Source organism: Strigops habroptila, chromosome 3 (genome assembly GCF_004027225.2).
Source record: "Strigops habroptila isolate Jane chromosome 3, bStrHab1.2.pri, whole genome shotgun sequence".
Classification (NCBI taxonomy): Eukaryota; Metazoa; Chordata; class Aves; order Psittaciformes; family Psittacidae; genus Strigops; species Strigops habroptila.
The window spans coordinates 22812474-22840462 of NC_044279.2; the positions used below are offsets into that span (position 1 = coordinate 22812474).

Here is a 27989-nt window from a genome sequence, read left to right on the forward strand (position 1 = left end):
AGCCAGTAACAGTCCATGTTTTTATAGCAAATACAGAGCGTGTTCAGGGTTACTTTTTCCTCTTGAGACTTAAATATTGTAATATTCTATGTAGTCATTGATGCACTCGTTATTTTGCTAAACAATGAATTGCAAATCTTTAAGATGAGATATTGTTTTGATTGTTTTATATAGGAAAAGGCATATGGTAATTGTTAGAGAAAGCTGTGGAAAAGTGGGATTTTGCTTTTGTTTGTTTGTTTTAGAAAATAGTTGGGTTTTGATAATACTGTAGCACCGTAAAAGTGGGAGAAGTACAAATTCCAAGTATTTTACATTACAAATGTTGCAACACAACAGATACTTCCAGATGTAAGTGAGGAATAAGGATAAGTGAAAGTATGTGCAGGAGCTCAATGCATTTAGACTGGAAACAGAAGTGTGTTCTGGCATCTAATTAGAAATGCAAACATTCATAAAATACTAAATGAAGTGTGTGCATGTTTGCCATGTGTACAGCAAATCAAGTTATGTTGTTAGCTTAGAAGTAGTAGTAATAAAAGTACTTAATACTTGAAAAGTATTAATTAAAAAAAAGACAGAGGGATGTCTTTGAAGGTCAGAGATAGATGTCCAGGTAGGAGTGAATGGGTGGTATTAGGTTGCTGGGGGCTTGAGGAAAGGATTCAAGGCTGCCAGGCATGAAAAAGGATCAAAAATGGAAAAGCAAGCTGTGGTGGGTATCTCTGCCTGGGCACTGGTGGGGGGCTGTGGGGTGGCCTCTGTGAGGAGCAGCTGGGGCTGCCCCGTGCCCGGGCATGGCCAGTTCCAGCCGGCTCCAACTGACCCACCGCAGGGCATGGATGAGACCTTTGCAAAAGGTGTTGGTGCCTTTGGGAAAGGGTATTTGAGAAAGGGCAAAGCACTGCATAGCAGTGAGGAGTGAGGGGAAAGTGAGAGGAGCAGCCCTGAGACACCACAGTTGGAGAAGCAGAGAAGGAGGTGCTGCAGGGCAGGAGCAGAGATTCCCCTGCAGCCCGGGGAAGAGATTGATTTACACTGCATCTTCTTGCAAAAAAGTGTGCGAGGGTGTAGGAGAGAAGAGGAGCTGTTGTGGACTGACCACAACCCCACATTCCCCATCTCCCCTGTACTGCTTGAGGAAAGAAGAGATGTAGGGTATGAAGAAGTAAAGTTGAGCCTAGGAAAAAGGAATGGTGGGAATAAGTGTTTTAGTCTTTGTTTCTCACCATCCTACCCTGTTTTTATTGACAATAAATTAATGTTCCCCAAGTCAATGGTAACCTGTCTTTATCTCAACCCATGAGCTTTTTCATCTTGTTTTCTCCCTGTCCTGTTGAGGAGGTGGAGTGAGAGAGCAGCTGGATGGGCACTGGGCAGCCAGATGAGGTTAACCCAGCACACATGCTGGGACTCTCCAGATTTTTCAGACTTTCTGTTCTTTGGGTTATAATAAAATAAGGATAAATCTGATGAAGGAATCTTGAGAAATGAGTTTCCTTTGAAGATAAGAATCTATGGGGAATTAAAAATTTCTTTAGCTTAAAAAGAAGAACCATAATAACACACAGTCTTTATGCCTTCTCAAATGGAATAACCAAATCAAAAAGTTTACGAAACCCTTCCTTTGGGTGGGAGATTTCATCATAGATATTCTTTCCTACCTAATGTGCCACTAAAATTTGTAAAAGACTTCATTGTAAAGGTGCAAGTATAACCTAGACATGTATACAGGAGAGATCAGTTGTGGGTTTTTTTAATGTAAAAAATTGGTAAATTATTTCAATATTGATTTACTCTATTTGGTCTGCACAGGCTGCCAAGCAACACGTCTGTCGCTGTAGTGAGCTCCTCAAAATCTTCATTTTGTGGTGGCATCTAGTGATCGCTTGCTTATGCTAGATCTGTTCAAATGCTACCAATCTTAAAATATATAGCATATAAATATATACAGTACATTTATTTACTTAAAAATTTGAGCTCTCACTGCTATTTTCAGCCTGCAATTGTAGTAGATTTCTTAGCTGTGTTTATAAGGTACTGAAAAGATTAGCTTTGTCTGCAGTAATTCAGGATATTGCCAGTGGTAAAGAGAGGTACTTTCCTCTTGAAAAATATTGCAGGTTTAAAAGGAAAGAAGAAAACAAAACCCCACAAACATTTTAAAGTTGGGGTTTTTTTCCTTTGTTCACATTGCTGACAACAAAAAGGGTAAGAAGGAAATGAGTCAAATATAGAAAGTACTAGTTTTACTCTTTGAGTAAATCATGGAAGGGCAGTTCTTGAAGGATCACGTGGTCTAGATCTGTCATTTGTCCAGCTGCTTTAACAAGACTCTGGGGACATGAGGACTTTGAACATCTTACTTAGAGAAGCACTGATTGCTGGACATTATGAAGACAGCCGTTCTTTACAGATGTGTAAAAACAATAAAATTAAATGCACTGACTTTCAAGGTAATATGTCTCTGAAACAACTAGGACAGATTTTTGCAACTGAGTTATTTGACAAGTTAATTGCTTCAGTTTCATAAGTAGTAGAAATTTAATAGGGAAAATGATTTACTTAACAACTAGTCCTTGCCTAGATGTCATTAATAACTATATATCTTTCTAATATATCTATATATTTTCAGTTGGTAATATTAAAAAAAAACTAACACAACAGAATCAGTGGAGATCAAGGACACAATTTGAGAAGTTTCTTATTTATGAAGGTAGTTGTGATTCACTTTCTACTTTATCATGAAAATTTCTAGAACAGTTTTAATTTGGGGTTTTAGAATTATTCACCACTCAGTTAAATATTTCAGAGTTGGATTTTGGGGTTTTTTTGGTGGGTGTTTTTGTTTTGTGGGGGTTTTTTTGTTGTTTTTTTTTTTTTTTAACCATCCAGAATTATGTCTGCTTGAGAGGGTGCAAAACGTTCAGTGATTGTTCTGAATTGTCAGGGCATAAAATGGCTCTTGTCAGAAAATTCTATAGTCTCCTTAGATCTGGCACAATCTTGTGCTAATACAGTCGCTTTCTGACACTGTGTTAATAGAGTCATATAGCTTTAAGATGGTACCTGCTGGAAGCATGGGCAGGGGAGCCACTATACTTAGTCCATATGGGCCTTTATTCCCTATATAGGTAGGCCCCTAGCTATGAGATATTGCTCTTTCTTACATATATTACACCTTAAGGCTGAAGTTCCACACTGTATTCCCACTGAAGGCAAGTGGTACCTAATTTAGCCTTGTCAGTATGTGTAATCTATAATTAAATGTTCATCATTTCGATTACTATTATTGCATTAGACAAAAGTTAAGACACCGATGAATGAAATGAATTTTCAGTATGATAATAAATTACTATGTATTCCAGAGAAACTTGTTTTAACTGAGCATGCTTCAGCTGCTCAGTGTAGTTTGGAATGTCTATACGTAAGAATTTTATGTGTTCTAAAAACGGTCCAAGGACATACTTCAGGTCCAGCTTGGTACAACAGACAGATGGGTTTCTGTCTGCAGGAAGGTCGGTTGAAAGTGTTCAAAATTATGTTCTAGCTTTCCTTCCCAAATAGTTTAAGAGTCTTAGATATTTTAAATTTTGAAACAAAGCTGATTCTCACTTCTCTTCCCTCTCAAGGACGTGTCAAGTATTTAGTCTGAGTAAAACCAGCAAATATAAAAGAAAAAGAGCTTTGGCCTTTTTGTAGCATCCAATTACAAAGATTATGTGCTTGACCATGGAACTTTGGGGACATTGCAGTGTGATGCTCCTGCTTCTCCATCTCTGTCTCTTTTTCTTGTAGATAATAGGCAATGTTTTCTATAATACAGGGAGGAATTATGGCAAGAAGAATCCTTGCTGCTGGTTAACAGTTAGTCATAAGAGTAATAGCCTATTTCCCTGGGGAAACCTCCACCTAGCTCGCTCTCTCAGATATATGCAGTATATTCATTATGGCACATGTTGAAGTAAAGCCTCATTTAGTCTACCTAGACATGCATGTGGAGGGTAACTATTTTATTTTTATAAAATAATTCTTAGAATCAAAATTAATAAAGGGTAGCACTTTCAGAAAGTACACTTCTAAAAACCATGAACAGTTCCAGATCATCATTTTTACATGCCAAAATACAGCTTTATTACCATAAATCAGATTCTTAAGGATATTTTGAAGCCCTAAATCTTATTTTAATTTTTTTATTTGATCTTGAGTCAAGTTCATCAACACTCTTAGCCCATAATTTGTTTAAAACTATGTAGCTGAAAAAACATTAAGCTATAGCATGTGGACATCCTCAATTAAAATAGTCAAGGTTTCGTAAGCAATAGCAAACCAACCTTAGAGTGCAAAACAAGCCAATCACAGACTGTTGTATCTGATGGTCTATTTTGAGAAAGCAGACTCAGTTAAATCTGCAGTAGTTTTGTTCTGTAGAGTTGTTTTGTTTTGGTTTTTTTTCCAAATCAAAATATTGAGGATGCATTTCTATTTTGAACAAAATAGAAACTGTTACAGAGGTAAAGATAATGATTTTCATTTCTGGAGCCTAAAGATGAGAGTAATGTTCTGCTCCCTTCTAATCACAGTGGGTTGTGTGTGTATTTCTTTTTTAAAGAATTTCCATTTCCTACTAGTTAATATTAAAAATAAAGTTGAAAATTTTAAAAAGGAAAGGAAAAATTCAACAGTTGAATAAATAGTTAATAGAAAGAAATCTCAAGACAGTTACTTTGATCTGCAATTTACAAATGATAGCATTAAAGCATCTGTTTAGGCAGATGCTTCTGGTAGTTACTGAATGTTTGTATCTCTTAAATGTATTGCCATGTTGGAAATAACATGCTGTAGTAAAACACATTCAGTTTGATTCTTTAGAGGTTTTGTTTTGGGCCTCTGCAATATCTGTGTTTGTATCTACGGATATATATACACATATAGGAGAGTGTGTACATTTGTAGTATTCTTCTTCCTGTGTTTTGTTGAACATATTTGATAAGTTAGCTGGTTCAGCTGCTTGGTTTTAGTACAAAGACACTGGTGTACTGAGTGGCCTCAGTAATTCTTAAAACCAATATTAATGTTTGGTGTAGTTTAGAACACTAATCTCTCTTGTGTGCATTGAAATACAAGAAACAGAAGGCAATGTCTAATTGCATCTGTCATTGCCAACACATGGCCAAAAACGTTTTTATCTATTTGCAGGGGGAAGTTATTGATTCAGGATAGTGGGCTTCCACTTAAAGGTTAGTCAGAAATACATATGTGATTGCCGAAAAAGAGAGTCATAATCAGGCTGATGCTTTGTACCTTAAAAATTTATATAAGCATGTTTATTAGGAACTGCTGAAGTCCTCAATAAAACTAAAAGTTTAATCAGTAAGTATTAAATGTCTTCCTACAAAATCAGTAACTGCTAATCTGGAAAGCTGTTGCAGCAATTCTGGTTTTCTTACAATGACTGAAAAATAAATTTGTGAGGCCATGTGTTTTGGGGGTTTTGTTGTTTTGTTTTTATAATATATATGTGTGTGTGTGTCTTTACACTGTGGAGAGATGCTGACTTTCTGAGCATGCTAGTGATTGACCTAAGAGTCCATAAAAGAGTTGAAATGCTATGATATTTATAAAAAGAAAGCTATAACATGAAGAATGAAGCTAAACCATCATCACAGTGGAGGAAACTTTAGTTTTTCAATGAGTGTTACAGGGATACAGAACATTAATGTTTCAAACTATTTACAGTGAGGACCTAGAAGCTTGGAGATCAGCATTCTCCATGTAGTTAATGTAACCTTCTGCTATCTTGACTTGGAACCTTATTGTTTTGGGTTTTTTTGTTTTTTTAAGATAGTCCTTGCAGTAATAATGAATTCCTGTTGTTGCATAAATATCTTCTCTGAACAAGCTACTTCTCTGAATAGTTGTGGGGTTTTTTTTATGAGATAAAACGCCAATTTGGAAGTGTTACAAGCATCCGTACAGCTGCCCATTATTGGTGGTCCCTCATGTGATGTTGATGTTAAGCCTGAGTGGGAATACCTCTTTAGAATAATTAAGTATATGTAAAAAAAACCAAAACAAACCATAGGTGCAGTTTGGAGTTCTGTGTGTTATCAGCCTAAAACCAGTGCCTTTACTGAGTCAATCTAATATGAAAGTAAAAACTCTCTTTTATAATATATAAATTTGCTGAACTGTGCATCTGTTGTGCCATATTTTAAAGACAGATTATTGCGAGTAAAAATTACCAGTGGTAAAATTTCCTTTCTTTAGGAAATGTCCTGGGTTCACCTGTAACAGTTATTTTTCACCTTCTTAGTAGCTGGTGCAGTGCTGTGTTTTCAATTTTAGTCTGAGAACAACGCTGATAACACACTGATGTTTTTAGTTGTCGCTAAGTAGTGCTTTTCCTGATCAAGGACTTTTCAGTCTCCCATGCTTTGCCAGTGAGGAGGGGCACAAGAAGCTGGGTGGAAGCAGAGGCAGGACACCTGACCCAAACTAGCCAAAGGGATGTTCCATACCACAGCACGTCATGCCCAGTATATAAAGTGGGGGGAGTTGCCCGGAAGGCTCAGATCATTGTTCAGGTTGGACTGGGTATCAGACAGCAGGTGGTGAGCCTGCTGTTTATTGAGGGGTTTTTTTCCCTTCCCTTTTAAGTTTTACATTCTCTCCCTTTGTTATTTTCCTTATTATTATTAGTGGTAGTAGTAGCAGTTTTATATTATACTTTAGTTATCAGACTGCTCTTATTTCAACCCATGGGGTTTACATTCTTTTGATTCTCCTCCCCATCCTGCCTGGAGGGGGTGGGAGGAAAAGGATGGGAGTGAGCAAGCGGCAGCATGGTTCTGAGTTACCGGCTGGGCTTAAACCGCAACAGGAAAAGATAATGAGTGAAGTAAACTTATCTACTACATACTCCAGTATGTAAACTTTTCCAATTTTTTTTTTTTGTTTGTTTTTTTTTTCTTTTTTTTTCCTCTTAGTAAGTGGGGGGTTTTGCATCATTGGAACCTATATTGTGAAAAAAATGAAAGTTTGACCAATGACATGTATTGTTTCCTGTAACACTGGGACATTATTTAAATTCTGCAATTCTGTTTAGAGTTTGACTCATTATTTGTGCAGAAAAGTGAATTCAATCACTGAACTATAATGCTGTATGGAAAGCAGAAAGCAATTTTCACCTTCCAGTTAGAGAAGGAAAGACAGGCAGCTTTTTATATTTTAACCTTCAAAAAGGACTTGCTGGATGAGGATTTCTTTAAAAGAAAATAAGTCTTTATGCTTTGTTCTTGAATAACTTTATTTTAATTAGATTTATTGTAGAATGATTTTTTTGAGGTGATAGTTGAGAATGGAAGGCAAAAATCACAGAAACAGAGAACCTATATTACGTAGAAGGTGTTCTGTGACTGTATAAATCAAGTACGATGTTTTTATGATACTTTGAGTAGGATGATTGTTGGTTGAGTATGCTAATTGCACAGAAAATACAGGGAGTGTGTTAACTTTTCTCCCCTCAAATAGGCAGCTTCACAGGTAGGAACCTGACTAGAATAGGTAACCACAGCATCAGAAAGTAACCACAATTTAAATGTGGAATGTTTTTGTTATTCTACTCTTGGTTGCCATGTTGGATTATATCAGTGCACTGTAACGTGTTATCCTGTATCCTCAAAGGATTGTAAATCTATGAACTACATGGGGTTTTTTTCTTCTTAATTGCTCATTTTGCTCATATTGCTTTGCAGCTGGCCTGTTAAGTTAACCTCTAGAATTCATACCCAAAGAAATACACCAATCCATCTCTGGATTACAGCAGTAAATACTTGCAGTTTTGTCAGCCACTGGCTAGACTCTATTCATGTCTGCTAATCCTAGCAAGAACATCAGAATAGATGCTATATGACACTTGACCTTGTACCTTTGGTGGAAGCATGCAAAAGAGTGATGCTTAGTAACTCCGGAGTGCAATAGATGAGAATTTAACGTTATTGAGCCTGTGTAAAAATTTTGGGAAGAAGACTAGTGGTTTTGTAGAAATATTAGAGGTTTTTCTATCTGTAGAAATAGTAGTTTTATTTTTCTTGGTAAGCCTTCACTTGATTTCTTCTTTCAACACTTCAGTCACTCAAATTGTTGGTGAATTTAAACTTTTAAGTTTAAATGATAGTAATATTTAAGAATGTATTTGCTGCAAGCGGCAGATTATTTCTTTTGAAGGCATAGGCAGTGCACATACAAGCATGTATTTTCATCCAGTCTAACCTATCTGTCTTTGTGGTTGGGGAATCTGTGCACAAAGTTTACATATGACAATTGTCTTCTTTTGACTGCCTTCCTGTAGTTTTTATTCAAGGCAAATTTGTCAGTTGTAGTAGACAGCCAGTATTCTCTTTCAAAGCTGTCTGGCAACTGTTTATCCATCTGTATCTTTATAAAATGCATGATGGAGATTTTATTGAATTTGTTTTGGCACTACGATACCTTTGTTCAGTTCCCGGATATATCAACTCTGGTTTACTGTCATTATCACTAACTGCCTCATAGAATTACAGCTAAGGGAAGTAGGGGGGTTCTGTTTGTTTTGGGTTTTAATTTTTGAGTGTTGAAAAGGTGTCTGTCACAGCCAAAACAGATTTGACATGGCAAATTTTATTTATTTCCAGTTAAACATTTCATAACTGATTCAGGTATTGAGAAACAAAGAAGATAAATAGTTTTATACTTAGGGAAAATACCTTCCCTCCACCTTTCCCAGGCTCAGCTTGACTCTAGGCACCTTGCCTTTCCTCTTCCTCCTCTCCACTCCCAGTGTTACTGTTGGAGGTTACACTGTGTCTCTTGGGGGAGCAAAGGATGGTGCAGGAGGTTGCGGTTAGCATGTACTTGCTGCTTACTCTTTCCCCCATCTGTACCTTTCTTTGTGATGTCCTCTTCTCCAGTGTGGGTTCCTCCATTACCTCAGTCCTTTTGTTAAGGGCACATTTCAGATTCTTATGGTACTTTGACTACTATTGTGTGGCTGTATCCTTGCAGTACATATCTTGCATATTTTGTTGAAGTGAAAGATAAGTAATTTATGCTTTAATTTGCTTTTAGAACTTGCAGAACTCATTACCTCTTCAGGAGACAGGGACTGTACAAGATTGTACATATGCTTACCATTTTATAGAGGAAGAAATTGAAACCTGAAAAAATTGCATGCCTCTTGCAGACAGAAGAAAAAGCTTTGTGTGTTCCTGGCTCACAGACCTGTGCTTAATCACCTATTTAATTTTCAGTTATTGGGCTAATTATTGGCAAGATGGACCACACTTCATGCTATTGTGACTAAATTGACTTTGGAAGTCACAGCAGAAAAAAACGGCCATATGGTTGTTCATCCCAAGTTTAATGTCTGTGTATTATTAATAACTCCATAATGCCTATAATTTATTCAAACACTTTTATCTTCTGCAGATTTCTGCTCAGTTGTAACACTTGTGGACCCATCAAATGCGAAGTTAACGTGCTCTCTTTTCAGTGGAAATCTGGATTCCCTGCCAAAAATTTACAAAGTTGGAGATATTGTTCGATTTCATAGAATAAAGGTATGTACTAGGATGTAGGGGGTTTGTGTGCTTGGTTTTTTGCAGTGAGAGGACTGTAAGAATAATTTAATTCTTCAGGTACTGAAATTAACACATGGAGACATTAGATGAAGCAGTTGATTGATAAAACAGCCTGTCTGGGGTTGTTAGTGTGCAATGTCTACCTGCTGCTTTGATATTTTCCTGCCTTACCTTATTCACCTTTATCAGAGGCCATGAAGGAAACAGTGTTTATAGCTTTAGCGCTGCTTCTGCTGAATGTTGTTCTTAGGCCTGCTGCAACTGTATAGGGAAGAGGGACCATGCTACACAGACTGAATGGAAGTTTTGTAATGCTTGACCATACTAGAGGTACAGAATAGTACAAAAGACACGATTTTACATGTTACATATTAATTTGCAAGATAACCGTATACAGTTATATATTTTATTTTTGCTTAAAATAATTATAGCAGAAATAAGCAAACGTCCTGAAAGAAGCCAGTTACAAAAAAAACCAAATTGCATATTTAAACACTGTTGAGAGATCTAGGAAATTCAGGATTGTACAAAAGGATGATGAAAGCAGTAAAGATCAGTAGTCCTAAGCATGTGCGCTTTGATATGCCGTAGCAGGAGAACAAAGAAGAAAACCCCATGACAATAAATGTAAGAAGTGCTAAGATTTAGCCAGTTATTGAGATTTGTACCACTGAGATTATTAAGAAAGAACTTGTTAAGATTTAGAAACAGTGTTCAGTTATTCCTGCATATTATAAATACTTAAAATGGAGAGAGAAATTAACCTACCTGTTCTGGGTTAGTATAAAGGCTCCTTAATGTCATCTATATGTATAATTAGAGTAGAATTAAACTATATTTAGATTTTGAAGCTTGCGTTACTAATCAGTACCTGAGATGTGTGGTTAGTCTTGGGAGTTCATTGATTTGACTTCAGATGAGAAAGTCTTATGCTAAATTTTAAGTTCTCTCTGAATCCAGCAGGGTGTTACACAGATATTGTTTCTGAAATTCAGTGGAGAGAGAAACATGTTTATTGCTTCTGAAATAAAAATACAAAGTTTATATACGTGGAAATAGAGAAAGTAAATAGGAGCCTGATTAAAAGAACTGAAACATTGCATGTCTGTGGTAGGTTAACACTGGAATTTTTTTTTCGAGATGGAAAGAACAGGTTCAAAAACCAAAGATCACTGTCATAGAAGTTATGTGTGCACCCTCTTATGCAAACACAGTAGTGTCTCAACTCTATCTTTTAGTATAAACTTATTAAGGAAACTTACGGATGTAGCACATGTAAGGAACCTCACTGTTCTCCTGATTTGGCATCACATTTTTGAGGACATTATTCTAAAATTCCTGTCAATTGGTACTTCTCCGTTCTTCAAGATGATGTTTCATTATTTAAAGATGGGTTTGTCAATCTCCCCCATATACACCTTTTTCATCACATCTGAGCTGTTTTAAGTGGTTTCCAGCCTTAACTGACCTCCAGCTACTCACAATCCGTGTCTCCTCAGATGCATAAACTGACACCTTGTTTAATTATTTTCTAAGTTAGAATGATCTGAAGTCACTAAGTAGTCTTTTTCTGGATGAGAATGTCTTGACTACCCCAGGCTAACAAACAGCTACTTTGGAAGTTTTCATATGTGATCTGAGCAGGTAAAAATCTGACATAGAAGCCTGGTGCCAACTGCTGGGAGTGAACTGGGAGGGGGGTGACCTCTTTCTCTCTTGCACCTGCAACCAGCATAGCATGTATGATTGCTGGGCCACACAATTTTCAATTAAAAAAAAAAAAATCTAATTAGAGTTTTAATTACATTGTCTGCAGTTCCTTCTTAACTCTCTTCTTTTGTCTTCCGGCCTTATCACCTTCTCTTAACTTGCTGAATGGGCAGCAATTGAGGGTAGCAGAGGCTACAGCCTTCCAAAGCTGTGCTTACCAGTGAGGACAGAAATACGTAGTCCTTATAGCATGCATTCACATTTCCCTGTCCCAGATATGCTTTTGAGAGTCTTCCAAGAAGTTGACATTGATAGCAAACACATTTCAAAAATGACTGCTCTCAGCTCCTAATGAGTATCTTCTCTTCCTAGTAACACAGGTGTTGGCAAGGTCCGATGGTTCAGAGCTAATAAGAACTTAATGGAGAGGATTCCGTTGGGTTCACTCTGGGTAGAGAATAATTTTATTTGCTCAGTATTTGTTGCAGACAATTAAAATTTTAAGTGTCTTTGTAACAGAACTGAAAGATTAACCAGTTTTAATTAAATTCCAGTTAATATTCCTTGAAGTGCGTTTTTATGACTTCTTATGATGATTACTTATGAATTATAGTGCTTAGTGATTTGCAGTACTATATTTCGGCCTTCAGCCTCAGTCAGTGCTCTGCAGAGATGACAGTGGGGGGGATTCCCCTAACCAACACTGTAAAAGCTAGGCCCGTGATCTGATTGCCTAGCCCCCATCTATCTTCATGGCAAAGAAGGAGTTATCTCAAATGGAGTTTTCTTGGAACTTTTTTTTCCTATAGTTAACTGTGGATGCTCTTGATATCTTAGACTTAATGCCTAATGTTTAAGCTGTTAAAGAGAGGGACAAGGCAACCTGCTGGTACTGACGAAACCTGCAGTACTTTATCCTCACTTGACTTAGGAGTTTTGGCATGTATTCTGCCTTTCTTGCATTACTCGAACCCTGCCATGATGACAGAATTGTTAATTTCCTCATTGGCTTTTCTCCAGTATTCCTTATTACCTCTGAGTGATTTACAAACAAAAAATTATTCCCTCACTCTTAGTGAAGTGAATTGGTATTTGATTTCCATTTTAATGTTTGGGAATCAGAGAAAAGTGAAGCACATTCTTGTTTAGGCGTTCATCTTGTTGAGCCTACACTAGTTGTCTAATACAGTCACTGTCTAGAATGTGTTTTGGTGGGTCTTTTTCCCAAATACACGGCATTCTAGAGCTGTGTGACTCATGTGGAACACTTGGAGAATGAAGACCAAAGGAGTGACCTCTTATTATAAACTTTATTGTAGGACATCCTCAGTATAACATAATCTCTGTAGCAATAACAAGTCTTAATTCTCAAGGTTTTGTCATGTCTTAAATATGTAGGAAATATTCCAAACTATTCATTTTTTACTTTACTAGAATTTTCTCAGATATACTATACTGCTTTCTCTGAGGAATGTTTCTAAAGCAGTATCACAATACGTGCTGTTTTTTTAAAATTATTATCAAAACAAAAATTATTTCAGCTGGTTTAAGTATATATTTTGACTTCTGCTTAGGTAAAAGATACCTTACAGTGAGGTCTTCAGATGAACGTGTACTCACATTGGAATAGAAGTTTGGACAGTAAATTTCAGGTGATAAAATAATTCAAAAAACAGATTAACAAAAATAAAACCCCCAAGCAAGCCACAACACAACTTGATGTCTTGAAATAATTTTATATGTATAAATAATAATCAAGTTTTAAGTTCAGTTTACTCGTGTTTCAAAATATTGTCTTGAATTCCTGATCCGCAAATTGACAGTAAAATTTATTTTAGGAAATCTTTCTTCTTAGTACAAGAATGTGTACATTAGCTCAGTATATGTTGTTTTACAAGGCATTTGTTTCATATTCAAAAATGATCTGTGACTGCAGTGATTTTGTAATAGTCCTTTGCTTCTGCAATTTAATGATCAGGTTTGATGGAAAACTACCTTGGAGATGCTATTATGCCAGCTTTATACATTACTTAGTATTGCACTTTTCTCTTTTATTGAGTGAGGTGAATAACACCAGCTGCAGTAAAAAAAAATAAAAATAATTCAAGTGGTTTAGGCTGCTGTAAATCTATTTATAAATGTTTCAAGATTAGCTTCTTTTCAATGAGCATATTCAGGATAGAGTTGTACCCCGTAGAAATCACTAGAGTTTATTGTCCATATAGTTTGTTGAGGTGACATTTCACCTTTTGTTCTTTAGTTCATAAAAACTATGCCAAACACTCCTGCAATGTGTATTTGAATTTACTTGCTTGCTTAGAAAAAGCCAAATATATTGTATCTGCTTTGGTTTTGTGCCAGAAGATACTCTTGTTTAGCAACCCTTATTTATTGAATTTATTTAAAATTCTCAGGGAATTTTTAAAGCAATAGCCAGCTGGCCTCTCCCTTGCTTCTCCCCCCAGTCCACCTTTTTTAAAAAATGCTCTCTAAAATGGGCCTAGAATTGGCCTCTTACTTTAAAAAAGCCCTCTACAAATGACACAAAATCTACTGAGGGGGAATTGTCATCATACAGAAAAGTCTCAGATTAGCTCTTTTCCCTTAGTTTAATAAAATTTCAAAATAATTTGTGTGTGAAAAATAGAACTAATTTAGGGTATAACTGCTTAAGTTGATGAGAGACCTGCTTAGAGTAGATAATGAAACAGCATTTGTCCATGGATTTTGTTTATTTTACATTCCAGCGATTCCTCATCACTCCAGCACTGATTTGTTTTTAAAGGACAAGCCTGGAGGACTTCTGTTGACCATCATCTGTTCTGTGGGTCTGACATATGTAATTTTCCAGCTTTGAAATATTTTGTTTTGTAACCCATTCTACACTGATTTTTCTTGTTTGCTCTGTTGTTCACTAAATAATGTTGTTGAATGCTGTTTGCCTTTGAGGTATTGTGGCTTCCCCACATACCTCTGCCTTATGGACATTTGGGTTTGCTTCAAGATCATTAGTAACCTTCTCATTATGACACATCAGGTTTACCTTCTTACATATTTAATATTTTTATTATTTATTTTTAAACTGCCCTTCCCTCCATTAAGGCTGACTTCATATCCACTAAATGAGGGTGTTGGGAGATGTCAAAAGTTCAGGCACAGCCTCATGAATGTTCAAAACATGACATAAAGGATTTGAGGAAACAGGGAAAATAGTCTATGGTGAAATATTAGTGGAAGCCTAGGGAAACAAAGTAGTTTCTTGAACTAGTTTCCTGAAAGGTTTAGAGCCCTCATAAATAGGCTAGATGTCTAGGACAGAATTTTAGTAAGAAAGAAGTCAAGATATTTTGATGATGATTTAAACGAATCAGTGAAGAAATAAACAGGTATACTGGAAATTAAAACACTGTGAGAAACATTTGATGCCTTAGAAAAGATCCTTAAAGATACGCTTGAAGTATCTTTTGATAATGGATGAATGAGTAAAAGTGATAAGAGTTTTCTTCCCCTCTGGATGTTACCTGTTTTGAGAAGCTATGGGATATAATGCCAGTGGCAGCAACTGAAGTAAATGTGTGTGTGGAACATATTTTTCTAGATCATTCGTAATGGGCACGAATTGATTATAAAACTATGTATTTTCCTGATTTGTCCATTGGCTTTTCTTGAATTTTCAATATTTAAAGGTTTAAAGACTGAAGCTTTTCAGTGTTATAGTGAACTAAAACTACATCCTGAAAGAGGGTAGATTTAGATGAGAAGTTAGGAAGAAGTTGTTTATTATGAGGGTGGTGAGACACTCAAACAGGTTACCCAGAGAAGTTATGGCTGCTTCATTGTGGAAGTGGCCAAGGCCAGGTTGGACAGGGCTTTGAGCAGTCTGGTCTAGTGGAAGGTGTCCCTGCCCATGGCGGGGGGGCTGGAACTAGATGATCTTTAAGGTCCCTTCCAACTCAAACTATTCTGTTACTCTATGATTCTATGAATTGACGTGCTCCATTGGTCAGGTCTGGAGAATACTTAAGTAAATGAAAATTTGTCCTAGAGGTGATCTTTGATGCATTTATGCATTAATTAATTATGCATTTATGCATTAATTAATAAAGGAGTTCCTGTCACCAAAACTGAACTTTGTTTACGATTTTCCAAGGAATACTTGATTTGGGTGCTTTTTAAATTTCAGTGTGCTTATAAAATGTAGGCCTAAATAACTGGCAATGTTTTGGTAAAAAATGTTACTGTTTAGAACTTCTGTCACATATTTCAGATTCTGCTCTTTTAAATCAGTAGATTTTCAACCATTTGAAAATTGAGCACTAGGAATCCTAATCTATATTGTCTCACAAGTGCTATATGGAGAAGTCTTGCTGGTTTTTTGGTAAGTAAAAATTAAAAAGGGATGGATCAAAACAGCCAATTTGAGATTTCTGATGATTGCTTATATATATATATATATCCTGCAGTGCTTTTATATAAGTGCAGGGAACAGGAAGGTTAGACTAGTTCCTTGAAGGAATGCTTCAGACTTTAAACACTGTGTTTTATATGGTAGCAGATACACAACTAAATCAGCAGGATAGAGGGGATCTGCCATGTGCAGGGTGGTAGACGTAAGAGTAGTTGTGAGAGCTGTATTCATAATTCAGTGCATGAAAGCTGGTCACTGCTTGCTTTATAGGAAAAAAATAACTCCTAGAGCTGGTATTTTCTTTTTCAGTTCCATAATATCAGGAAATGGGGCTATTGTGAGAGGCAGAAAAGAGGAATCCGTAATAACTTTGCTCTGCCATTGCTCTGCTGTGTGACCCCTAAAAATTGTGCCTCAGTTTTCCCATCTGTAAAAGCAATCCTGATGTGTTCCCCACACAAACGTTGTGAGATATGTGAATGCTCTGCACTGATGCTGTATATTTACAGGTAGTCTGCCTCTTTAAAAAAAATCTTTAATGTTAAACTATATTTTCTGCTTATTCACTTTGTTTTCTTGTTACTGTGAATTTTCTTTTTTTTATTTCATTTTTATTTTGACTCCATTCTAATAGCACCAGGAACAAAAGTGATCAATGGTCCGTTCTTCATGCACATGATAAAACAAATGTATGTATATTTCAATGCAGTGCAACCATTTTTTTTCTTCATACTTTGTTACAGATCAGGGAGTACAATGGACAGATGCAGGGAATTACCAGTGCAGGATTTGCATCCTTGGCATTTGACGGAACTGTAGGAGCACCAATAGTTCCTCGAACCTCTACCAAAGGGTACAGTTTCATGGATGAAGAACAGAAAACAGTAGAAGATTTACGTATTTGGGCAGCCAGTAATCTTTCCATCTCTGGACCAGCAGCAAAACTGTCTGGTGTTCAGCCAATGCTGTTCTTTGATCTCACTTGCCAGCTGGTAGGAAAAGCAAAAGTGGATGGATCTTCTTTTCTTCTAAAGGTAGATTATTTTTTTAATAATAATTTGTTATGTTTATTAAGGCATTGTGATTCAATTTTTGATAAAACAGGCATATTCATTGCTTTAATGTTATGTAGATAAGTATTTCAAGGTTAAGTAAACTGATGAACCTTGACCATTTTATTTCCATGTAAACAAAACAGAAATCTCAGTTCGCTTTAAAGTTCTTCATCTGATTTATTTCTTTAGCGAGGTTTTGTAAGATGGCATTGGTATGGATCACCATTTCACAAACATTTGTAGATAAATATGACAAGATTTCTTAAAGTTGAAAAATATTGTTAGTTTTCAATTTTAACCTTGCTTTTTAATTAGCAGCAATTGTTGCTTGTTTTTCTAGATCTGCTGGATATAATTAATGCAGTAAGTAGCACTATCTAAGGAATGGATTATGTTACCTATCTTGTTGGATTTTAGGTAGCTGCTTTTAGTTGTACATAAATGCTTTGGGGATCAGCGCTCACTGAAAATATGAAACGCAAAGTGCCACACACCTTTCCCAGGGTGATCCTTAATGTCAGCTAAATAAAAAGGAGATCTGCATAATTTTCCTGGGTTTAGCTCCAGGTGTAAGAGTCTGATGTTATTCCGAAACTCCCTTGTAATTTTTTTTTTCTTTCTTTTAGAAGTTGACTGTTAAAATGTTAGTGAAGAACAGCCTGTTATTTTCCATTTTATGACTTCATAAAATTATTTGTTCTACTGTATTAAGCTGTACTGCTACAACATTTTTAGAAACAGCACAATTCATTATTCCTTCATTAAAGCAGCAAAGATTTTTCTCTTGATGCTTGCACTACACAGAGACAAACTGAAGTGTCATCCTATAATATGCTTTGCAGCTGTTACGAACATTTCCATTTAATTATCCCATATGAAATAGATGTTTAATGAGACCCAGTAAAATTTCAGAACTTTGTACTGTAATGAAGTTGTTCATTAATAAGTATATGTTCAGCATTGAAGGACCCTTTGCAAGGACAGAGACAAGTGCTTTTATAAATTATTGATATTTCTTTACACTCTATTGTAAGATCTGAAATCGATTTTGTCAGGTTTGTATAGTTAAGATAATGACTTGGGGAGAAAACTTAGGATAAGCTTAGGAAGGTAAAAGCTTGAAATCAAATAACAGCAGATAAATTTTTCTGATACATAATTCCTTTGACAGTATATTTTTTTAGTGGTGTAAAATATTTAATACTTAAATCTATATTAAAATACATCAGACAAGCTTAAAAATGGTATATTAACATCGGTAGGCTGGTGGTAATTTCCTCCATTTTTCAAGCATGGCAAAATCTCTTTCTCATGTCAAATGTTGGTCACAAGAGAAGAAGCCTTTTTAAAAATTGCAGAGAGATCCCTATTTTTTTTATTTGCTAAACAAAAAAACAAACAAACAAACCCACCAAAACAAAAAAACAACAAATGCAATATCAGCTCAAATGGAGTGGTCATTAACTATTGTATTATTTTGGTTATATGGTTTGTAATAATGATTTAAATTTACCATGTCATTCCAAGTATATCAGTTATATTAATGGTTGATTATACTGTAAAACATAATGATTATTTTAAATGTTGAGCTCATGTAACTAGTGGGGATTGCTTCAAAGACAACTAAAATGAATTTCATTGATTTTGTGCATCACCCATAGCATAACTTTTAATATTACACTCAATAAATTAATTGGGATATGCTCAGCTTGGGGCTGACATGGCATAAAAAGCTGTAGTACTTACCTTTTTCTGAGTATTTCGTTATTGAAACTGATGGACACTAAAAAAACTCACACTAGAAATTTTTCTGTCATTTATGTCTTTCATAAGAGTGTTACTACTAGTCTTTTCTTTCCTTCTGTCTGTCAGTTAAATTGCCAACGTTAAGCTATGTCACACAATTAGCATGCTCCGCTGAAGAGAGAAACAGGTTTCGTCTTTCCCATTTCAGTGTTTTGCCCACCACGATGGTCAAAGGTTGCCACTAACTATTCCTTAGCTCCAGTCTGTTCATGCTGGATAAACAGTTGAGGTTTTGCTAGCACTGATTTTTTTTTTTTAAATTATTATTATTATTTTTAATATTAACAAATCCCAGGTCTCAACACTTGATCATATTCTCTGTAGAGGATATTTTATACTCTGTAAGGAATGATAATTAAAAATAATAAAATCAAATTGAAGTTATTTAAGGACTTAAAGACTAGACTTCAGTTAAGATTTCTTATTGTTATCAATTTCTAATCAACAACAAATTTGTTAAAAGAAAATTATTTACAATCTCAATCTACAGTATTCTGGGCATATTGAAATAGTTCTCCTGCATTGCAGGTATGGGATGGCACAAAATGTCCCTACCCAACATGGAAGGTGCCTGTGGAAGCAAGAGACGTGGAAGGAGAAAAAGGTCATCTTCATCGGCTGCGAAATCTAACAGTGGACATTCTAGTTTATGACAACCATGTACATCTGGCAAGATCGCTTAAGGTAATGCACTGTTTGAGATTTCTAGCTCTCATTTTGTGGCCTATTTTCTGCTTAGAATGCACTTCAGAGAATGTGTCAATTCAATTGCACTGTTAATTCGTTTCAGATGTTCCTCTTTATCTTTCACTGTATTTCCCATACCTTTTGTTTGAATGCAAAACCCCTTCAACATGTGTAGAACAGCCTCATTACCCTAAAATTGCCATGAAAAAAAAATCTTTCAATTAAGCAGTTCTTTTCAGACACTGCAATACCATATAGAATTCTGTGAAAATAATGCACTCAGAAAACATATTCTATGCTTTAGAATTATTTTTTAAATTATGGAAAGTGGGGTTAAACTTGTAGTCCCAATAAAGGCCTGTAATTCTAAAGTCAATAAAAGATTTGCTATTCTATAAACTTCTGCAATTTGCAGTGCAATCTTCATTTAGTGGGTCAGTAATGTTGATTATGCTTAGATAGAGAAAACAACAACATAATTAAACATTTGATCTTCAACAATACTGCCATCTTGCTTCTGAATACAGTAAATTATCAAAGAATAATTCATTTTATGCTTTGCCCAATATATACCCAAGCATCATGTTTAAGGAGTTTACCAGAAAATAAAGGTAAGTGATAACCATTTGTTAGGCTGGGGCTATCAGCAAACATAAAATCAATTTGATATATTAATGCCTGTTCATAAGTAAATGACAGATAGCAAAATAAGTTGTCTTTGTGTAAGAATTCATAACAAAACTCAGTCACAGAAGTATTTCATTGCTTGCAGGTTCTATTCCAGAATTTTTCTTTTGCTAACTGATGTAGTCTATTGATATAAATATCAACTGATACTCCAGTGAAGGAATAAGTTTTGAAAACTAAGGGGAAAAATATTTTAAAAGTAATAAAGCATATTTTCTTCGGCAGCTGGGGATACTCCCTTTATTGCTCTCTCCCATTTATATTCAGGAATTCCTGTTGGATATGTGTTACATGGGATGTCTTCATCAGCTCTCTCTTTTTTTTTTTTTTTTTTTTTTTTTTTTTTTTTTCTTTCCTGTGAACCCTTTCTTACTTCTAAAGCATCCGTGGCTTTGCCGTGTAGCGGAAGCTCTGATGCCAAAGGAACCTTAAGAAACCTGGTTTGAAGTACCGAGCAACATGGACTGTTCTGGCTATGTCCAAAGTTGCAGTAGTTTCACTCATGCAACGTGTAGAAGTTTTAAGTTAGATCATTTTTGAACACTGCTTTTTAGTGGATTGTCTTAATGAAGTCATTAAAGAATAAGTACTGATATCTTGACAGTTAAAACTTCAGGAAGATTTACTAAGTTCAGCTTGCAATGTGTGCAGTTAATTTTATTTCACAGAATAATCTAAAGATAATAGAATTTGGGGTGACTTTTCCTCAAATGGAAAATTTAATAAAAGGTTTGGTTTTAAATACTGGTGGAAATCATGTCATGTCATAAGAAAGTATAATTGAAATACTCTATATTAACCTGTTTAATATTTTATTTAGTTCAGGGTCTTGTTATGCAAAAATTTTTTAAGAAATCATTTACGTAGACGTATAAAACCAGAGAGCATTTAGTGTGTGCATGTGCACCTTCCTGAGTGTGAATGCAGAGAACACTGTGGACAAAGTGTAGTAAATGTCTTGCCAGCTTATGGTTTCAGAAATAATAAAAGTACACTATTTTTCATCTATCTCTTCTGCATTTGACAGTAGCTTAGAATTGCCTTTTTCAATGTAAATTGCTATGGAATTGTTAGGTTACACTCTCCCATGCTGTCAGGTACCATTTGGAACGACAGTTGCAGCTCTTAAATGATGTTTTATGTAGGAACAATCTGTTTTACGCAGCCTTGATACCAAGAAGAGCAGATTAGAGAGGAAAAAAAAAAATACTCAGACACAGAAGCTCTGAGCAAGCACTACAAGTCTATAGAGCATATGTAATGTATTATAGTGAATTTTTAACAAATCCTGGAGCACAGTGTCAGGGATATTCCTGCAAGAGTTTGTTAAAAGCTCCTTGTTTGGATTGTCTATCCAGAGAACACTGAAGATAGGAGCATTTTATCCCATTTTCTGAAACAGTCAAATAATATTTACAATTTTCAATGGAGAGAACTTTAGTAATACTGAAGGTACACTACAGTACCTTACAGCTGATACCGTAAGTAGACTTTTTGTCCCCTATGTTTATTTGCCTCCCTTTCCTGCTGGGCAAGATTGTGGCTTTCAGCATTTGCTGCCTTAACAGAACACAAACAGAATTTTCAGAAATCTCATCTCTGAAGGAAATTATTTCCTGAGGCATAAAGACACAAGCAAGAGCTACAGCTAAGCAAAGGCACTGATGATCACTGCTTTTTCCTGAATTTCCCTCTTCCTCAGCTACCTGGGTGCATGGAGCTTTCTCTTTAAGAGAACCCTAGCCTGCAACTAAGTCTCCAGAGTACAGTCACTCCCCACAGGCTGAGGTTTATTATTCTTCAGCTTTTCTCATCCCAGTTTTTCCAGAGGGTCTCAGGATTCACTGGCTTTGCCATACACGGGTCTGTAACGTGGGTTTCTCCATCTGGGGCATTTTGCTAGATGGTAAGCATCAAGGTGAGTGAGCATCCGTGCTCAGCCGGTGCACAGTAGGGATCCAGCTGTCTACAGTGGCTTAGAGATTTCTTTATGTATTACCATTCATTGAATATGTGATATTGTGCTCTTATGGCTTGATACCATCAGTTTTGTGTTGCCTTGCGTTTTCTGGGCAGTACAATTAAAACAACTAACCTTGAGTATGCATACAAATCCTAGTTCGTAGTTTCACAGTATTTGCTTCATGTTACGTGTCTTCAGTTGCAGAATTAGAATATTTTCAGCTGTTCCTCCTGCTGTATACGTCATGTCTTTTTTGATACTACTTTGGACTAAGAAGTCTTGATTGCTTTTTGAGTGTCTGAGTGGCATTTCCAACCTGCAACTTAAATAAATGAGTTACATGGCTGTAATAATTTCTAGCTTCCTAGTTTTTCAGGCCTGGGTAGCATTCCTTGGACCCATCAGTGGTATTTTCCCTACTTCTGTCTTTGTACTCATTAAAAGAGGAAAAAAACCAACAAACCACAACACCATCCCACCAAGTCCTCCAAACTCTTTAATGATTTTAAGTTGATATTTTTTATTGCAAAGGGCGATGCCCAAGTGCTGTGTGTATGCTTCCTCTCATTTGCAAAAAGTTGTGCACAATCTACTCAATAAAATTAGACTATTGGTATGATGAAATTATGACAAAGAAATGTCATTGAATATAATCAGCCATAAAATAGGCATAAAAAATAGTACAGATTATTTTAAGTGATTCCTGTAAATAGACAGCCTCTTGTCATGAGTTTCTTTCTGGTCAGACATGAACATTTAACTGCCATGATAAATGACCATTCCAAATTCATCAGTGCCTTAAAATTGAATACAACCCTATAATTTTTTGAAATAATTATGGAAAATTTTGAGAGAAATGAGAAAGTTGTTTTATTTGGCTAACTACAGGCAACTGTATATGTAACTTCTTCATTTTACTTCTTTTAACCTTAATATTTATTTTTAAAATAGTCATACTTGAATTAGACTGCGAATAGACTCTTAGTCTATTTTATATTACTGCAAGAAATGTGTTCTTACTGTTTTAATTTCATTTTAAATGAACTTGCTCTAAATGAGGTTCTGTTTTCTAAATAAGCAGAACTGCTGTAGTCAAGTAAGCAGTTGGTTTTGTAGTAGATTTTAGATGTGGCTCTGTAAATCATGGTGTTTACTTTAATGTAGATTATAATTTCTTCTCAGTCAAGTATATGAAATGTACTCGGTCTGCAGGCATTCTGTAAACAACAGAAATACAGGGACATTTTCAGCAGTAACTCCCGCATTCGCTCGCCGCCGTTAACAGTAAGCAATGCTGCCTCCTAAAGGAGCTCACGGAAACTGCACTAGAAAGATATTATAGTGATCAGAAATCTCGGGACAGTAAGACGTGTAATTTGGCTGACTTCTTGCAGGAATTTCAGCACAAAAGTCTAGAAAGCAAAACCAGCACTTTGTATTCTTGCCTGGACTCTCCCCTCCCATGTTTAATGTTTTATGTTTGTGCGTACAGTAAATAGTAAATACTTTTCATACATGGTTTTTGAAAGAAAGAAGTTCTTCAATTATAATCAACTTTTACCCACTTATATACAAATTACTCTAGGGGAAAAAAATAGTTTGTCACTATTAAATTGACATAAGGTAGTTTGATAAGGAGAACTTTGCTAAGAACTTTTAAAAAAAGCTTTCTCCAAAAGCAGTTGTCATAGTCATTAAATTAGTTTTATAATATGACTGTCCCTTGCATTTTTGGATATTCAACATAATTAAGTGAAATTTAGCACCTGGGAAAAATAAAAAAAGGCTTTAGATCAGCCTCTGAACTGCCACCGAAATGCACAAGCTGTCATGTTGATACGCTTTGAATGAACAAAATGAGCAGCCCCCTGATGATGCAGATCAACTAAAACTCGTAAGAGCTCCATGCTAGAAGCAAAATAGGTGCAGGTTGAAGTGTGCTTTTTATGTCCCTGGTGCCTCAATTTGAAAATACGCTGCCTTTTTCAGTGTGATTATTGTTTAAAAGAGCAGTTTGATACCAGCATTATATACTCATAGCCTGTTCCTTGATGCAGATGATGATTCTAGAATCAGGCTGTTGCTTTACCTGTTTTTATGTATATATACATACATTTATAAGTATCGTACTAAGACCTGGCCAATCCAGTCTAATAGGGATACTTTTTAGGTTTCTACTGGTTAAAGCAGGAGCTGAAATAGAAGTGAGACCTAACAGGCTTCTGCTGTAATATTAATGTTAATTGAAGTAAATTTAAAGTAATTCATCATTTATATAGGGCTATTTAAAAGATACTTAGAGTGAACATAAATTCAGGTTATTGAATGTGTGTAGCTTGCCAGCTATCAGCTGGATCTTAGGTTATACTTTAAAAAAAGGTTTCGGGTGCTAGTTAATTTGATTCAAAGGCTTTTAAGACACATTGAAGGAAAATTAACTATCTAATTAAGTCTCCAGATTGTCTACCTTTAGAACCTTGGTTTGGGTTTACGCTTTTAGGGAGGCGAGAGGGAGGCATAATGGGAGTGGTATGTTGAAATAAAACCAAATTTAAAGATGTATTTGATGTTCATGCCTCCATAACTTCTTTCTTAATAGGAAGAAGGAGGGGAGTGAGCGAGCGGCTGCATGGTTCCGAGTTACCGGCTGGGCTCAAACCACGACAATAAGTTAGCCTAAGTCCATTTGTATAACTTGACAAAACTGTTTTAGGGAACACAAAATAATTCTAAGCAAAACAAGATGTACTCCATGTACCCAAGGAGAAAATCTAACAGAGTTAGGATCAGTGCCAGAATCTTTGAATTTCTAACATGTGTTACCTTGTATCCTGGTGCTGAAAAAATCTTACCTGTAATGTAAGAGACGATAAAGAAATCTGGGTAAGCAGATGTGTTTGCATGTAAATATAAATAGATAATAGTCCAAGCATGGTGATGGACATGAGGTCAATTGCTGAGTGTGATCATAAATGGAGAAATCACAGCATGTCAGTCTCCAGAGGGCCATGCTGTGAATACAGAAGACAAACTGTGCCCTTAGGAAAGGAATATATTGGCTCGTTTGATCTGTCTTCTTAAGTCTATGTGAGAATCAGATACAGTAAGAAGGCTTGTGCTGGTTCTGAATCAGCCTTTGCTGCCACTAATGCTGTCTGATAAAGCAAAACAAACAGGTCACCCAGAGAGGTTTTGGGGTCTCTGTCTTTGAAAATGCTCAAAACCCAGCTGGACACAGCCTGAAGAAATGTGCTCTAGTTGATTCTGCTTTGGGTATGGGGGTCAGACTAGGCACTCTCCAGAGGTCCCTGAAATTCTCAGTTGTTATGTGATTCAGTGAATACTGGGAAGAAGCTGTATGAGGCCTAGAATATTCCAAGTAAGCAAACAATTTTTTTTCTTTTTTTTTTTCTTCTTTTAGATTGGAAGTTTTCTGAGAATTTACAGTATTCATACAAAACAAGCCAGTGCTGATAATGAAGATGCCTCACATATAGAATTTCATCTTCATGGAGGCACTGGTTACGGTCGAGGAATAGGAGTCTTACCAGAAAGTAACCCGGATGTTAAGGATCTAAAAGTGTAAGTTCTATATGTAGGGGTGTTTTTTTTTCTGTAGCTGATTCTGGAAAACTCTAAGCTAATGTAACAACTGTAGAGATTAGAACTGTAAATGTGTAAGAACCAGAAGCTCTGGAACAGCATACGCCTTTAGCACCACTGAGATGAAGGTTACGTAAATAAAGGCTAATTTTTCAAATTTAAAATACAGTAGAGATTGAGATTTCTGTTCTATAGTGCTGTAATAATTATCACATTTATTCTCTTCTATACTGGCATATAATCTTTTAAAGATAAATCTATGGTTAAGCAAATTGTGCACATTTTAAAAGTGCATATGTGTTAACTGAAAGTGGTGAGACTTAAAGATACTCAAAATGAGCCATATAATATAAATTTTTTACTGAATAGTGTTATATACATAAAGAATCATAGAATACTTGAGGTTATAAAGGACCTTTAATATCATCAAGTCCAACCATTAACCTAACATTGCCAAGTTCACCACTAAACAATGTCCCAAAGCACCACATCCATTTAAATACCTCCAGGGGTGGTGACTTAACCATGTTTCCAGCTGTACAGATTTATTTTGGCACTATATTGTGTTTAAAGTTCCAGAAATTATTTGGAAAGGAGTGTCTCATCTTCATCATTAATATACATTCCTACAACTTCCAGCTCAATTGAGTTTATGTCTCAGCTGGAAAATCTGGACATTATACCTGTGTATTGATAAAGAGTAGGCTTCATATAAGTATATGTGTGTATGTATATATATGAAAGACTTACCTACATTATAAAATATTTATTTATTTATTTAGATTCTTGGAATCGGTGGATCTGGCTGACAGTCAGGATATGGAAAGCATGTCTTCAGTCGAATTAGATGGCACTTTTTACAGCGATACAGGTAGGAGCAATTGGAAGCTGATACGCTCTTTCTTCTGACACATACGTGGTCAAGATAAGGTCACAGTTATTGCTTCTGTAAGTGTATAATATTACTTCCAGACACAAAGCTTTAGAGAATTCTTTTGGATTATTGGACTGGAAATTGACATTACCCTAACCTTCTGTCTTGCAGCAGAAGCCTTTCATATACATGGAGAAATACATTCATAGGAGGTAGTGAATAAATTATTAAACACAGATGTTGTTTTATTCATACTATATTAGATTATAAAGCAGTGTTTAACTCCCTCTAAAGGGGGATTCCTCAGAGACAGACACTGAAAACACTACTAAACAGCTGCTTGTTTGAGGAGTCCTTGTAAAGCCATTGGATGGAAAGTTGTGTCAGTGGCAGAGTTGCAAGGTGCAGTGCCAGGGAAAAGTAGTATCTTACAGACGGTTCTACAGATCTCATATTATACTTTCAGTGGTATTTTTAACCCAGAATAACTAAAAATGAATTAAACTCTAAAGCTGTTTGGACACAGTTTGCATCTTTGCTTCTGGCTTTTAAAATCATATGTTACTTAGCCGTTATTGACATACTCTGACAGGATATTTCTAAAAGGATGCAAAAGTCAAGAATAAGTCCTTCATGTCTAGACCATAACACTGCAAATTTAGAAATAATTTTGCACATATTTACTGCACTGTGTACATGTAGTAGAGGTTGTTCAGAGGAGGCACCAGGCAGTCCATAGTGCTTTTAGAATAATGTATTTATGCTCTTGTCCAGAGGGATTACAGGGGGATGAATACAGTTTATGTTAGCAGTATCATTCACAGTATGCATTTGAAAAGTGTTCATTTTGATGGGCATTGCTATTTAATATATACACTAATTTCTCCTCAAGTATATTAACCTTTCATAATTAATGTTTGTCTCCTGCTTACTTTGTGTTTTGCAGTATTGTTTTCATACATTATCGGGATCTTCATTTTCCTTTGTTCAGCTTTTGGTTTTATGTGTGTATCTATCTGCCTGCCTGTCTATCTGGTTTTGTGTGTCCACATGATAAAGAAGGAATGAAAATAATTAGGAAATTCTTCTTGATTTTAGATTTTGAATCAGACTTGCAGAGGTATCAGCACTTACCTGTTACAGGTAGGAAACATTTTGACCTCAAGACAGATTTTATTTTTACTAAAGAACAAAAATATTTTTGAGACATCAGCTCAACAACATTTATTGTGATTTACCTGGAAGACTGTAGTAACATGTTATATTGATAAAACTGAGACTGTAACTGAGAGGGGAAGCTGGATATTAAGGGAAAATGCATACTTGGAATGGCCATTTCCCGTATTCCACATATTATGGTGTTTAATAGGTATGCATGGCTTGTTTCGTTTTGTTTTGTTTTTGTTATTTTGCAGTATTAACGGATCATCAGGATCTGAATAACACAGAACTGAAAACCATTCTGAACAGCACGGCTCCTCAGCAGTACCGCATTAGAGCAAAGCTGAGAACTTATAAACCACAGAAGCTCTATCAGTCTGTTAAACTTCATTGTTCCAAATGCAACTCTTTGTAA

General features: G+C 35.8%; 1 protein-coding gene across 2 annotated transcripts in view; it reads left to right on the forward strand.

Moving 5' to 3' along the window:
- The window catches only part of POT1 (protection of telomeres 1), a 70661-nt gene that overhangs the window by 28287 nt on the left and 14385 nt on the right, over positions 1-27989 (forward strand). For both annotated transcript variants that reach the window (XM_030479282.2, XM_030479284.1), the window contains exons 9-15: positions 9469-9599; positions 16482-16772; positions 19128-19283; positions 25358-25518; positions 26322-26410; positions 27512-27556; positions 27829-27985. In XM_030479282.2, the coding sequence (XP_030335142.1) occupies positions 9469-9599; positions 16482-16772; positions 19128-19283; positions 25358-25518; positions 26322-26410; positions 27512-27556; positions 27829-27985 (1030 nt within the window). The remainder of the gene's footprint in view (positions 1-9468; positions 9600-16481; positions 16773-19127; positions 19284-25357; positions 25519-26321; positions 26411-27511; positions 27557-27828; positions 27986-27989) is intronic.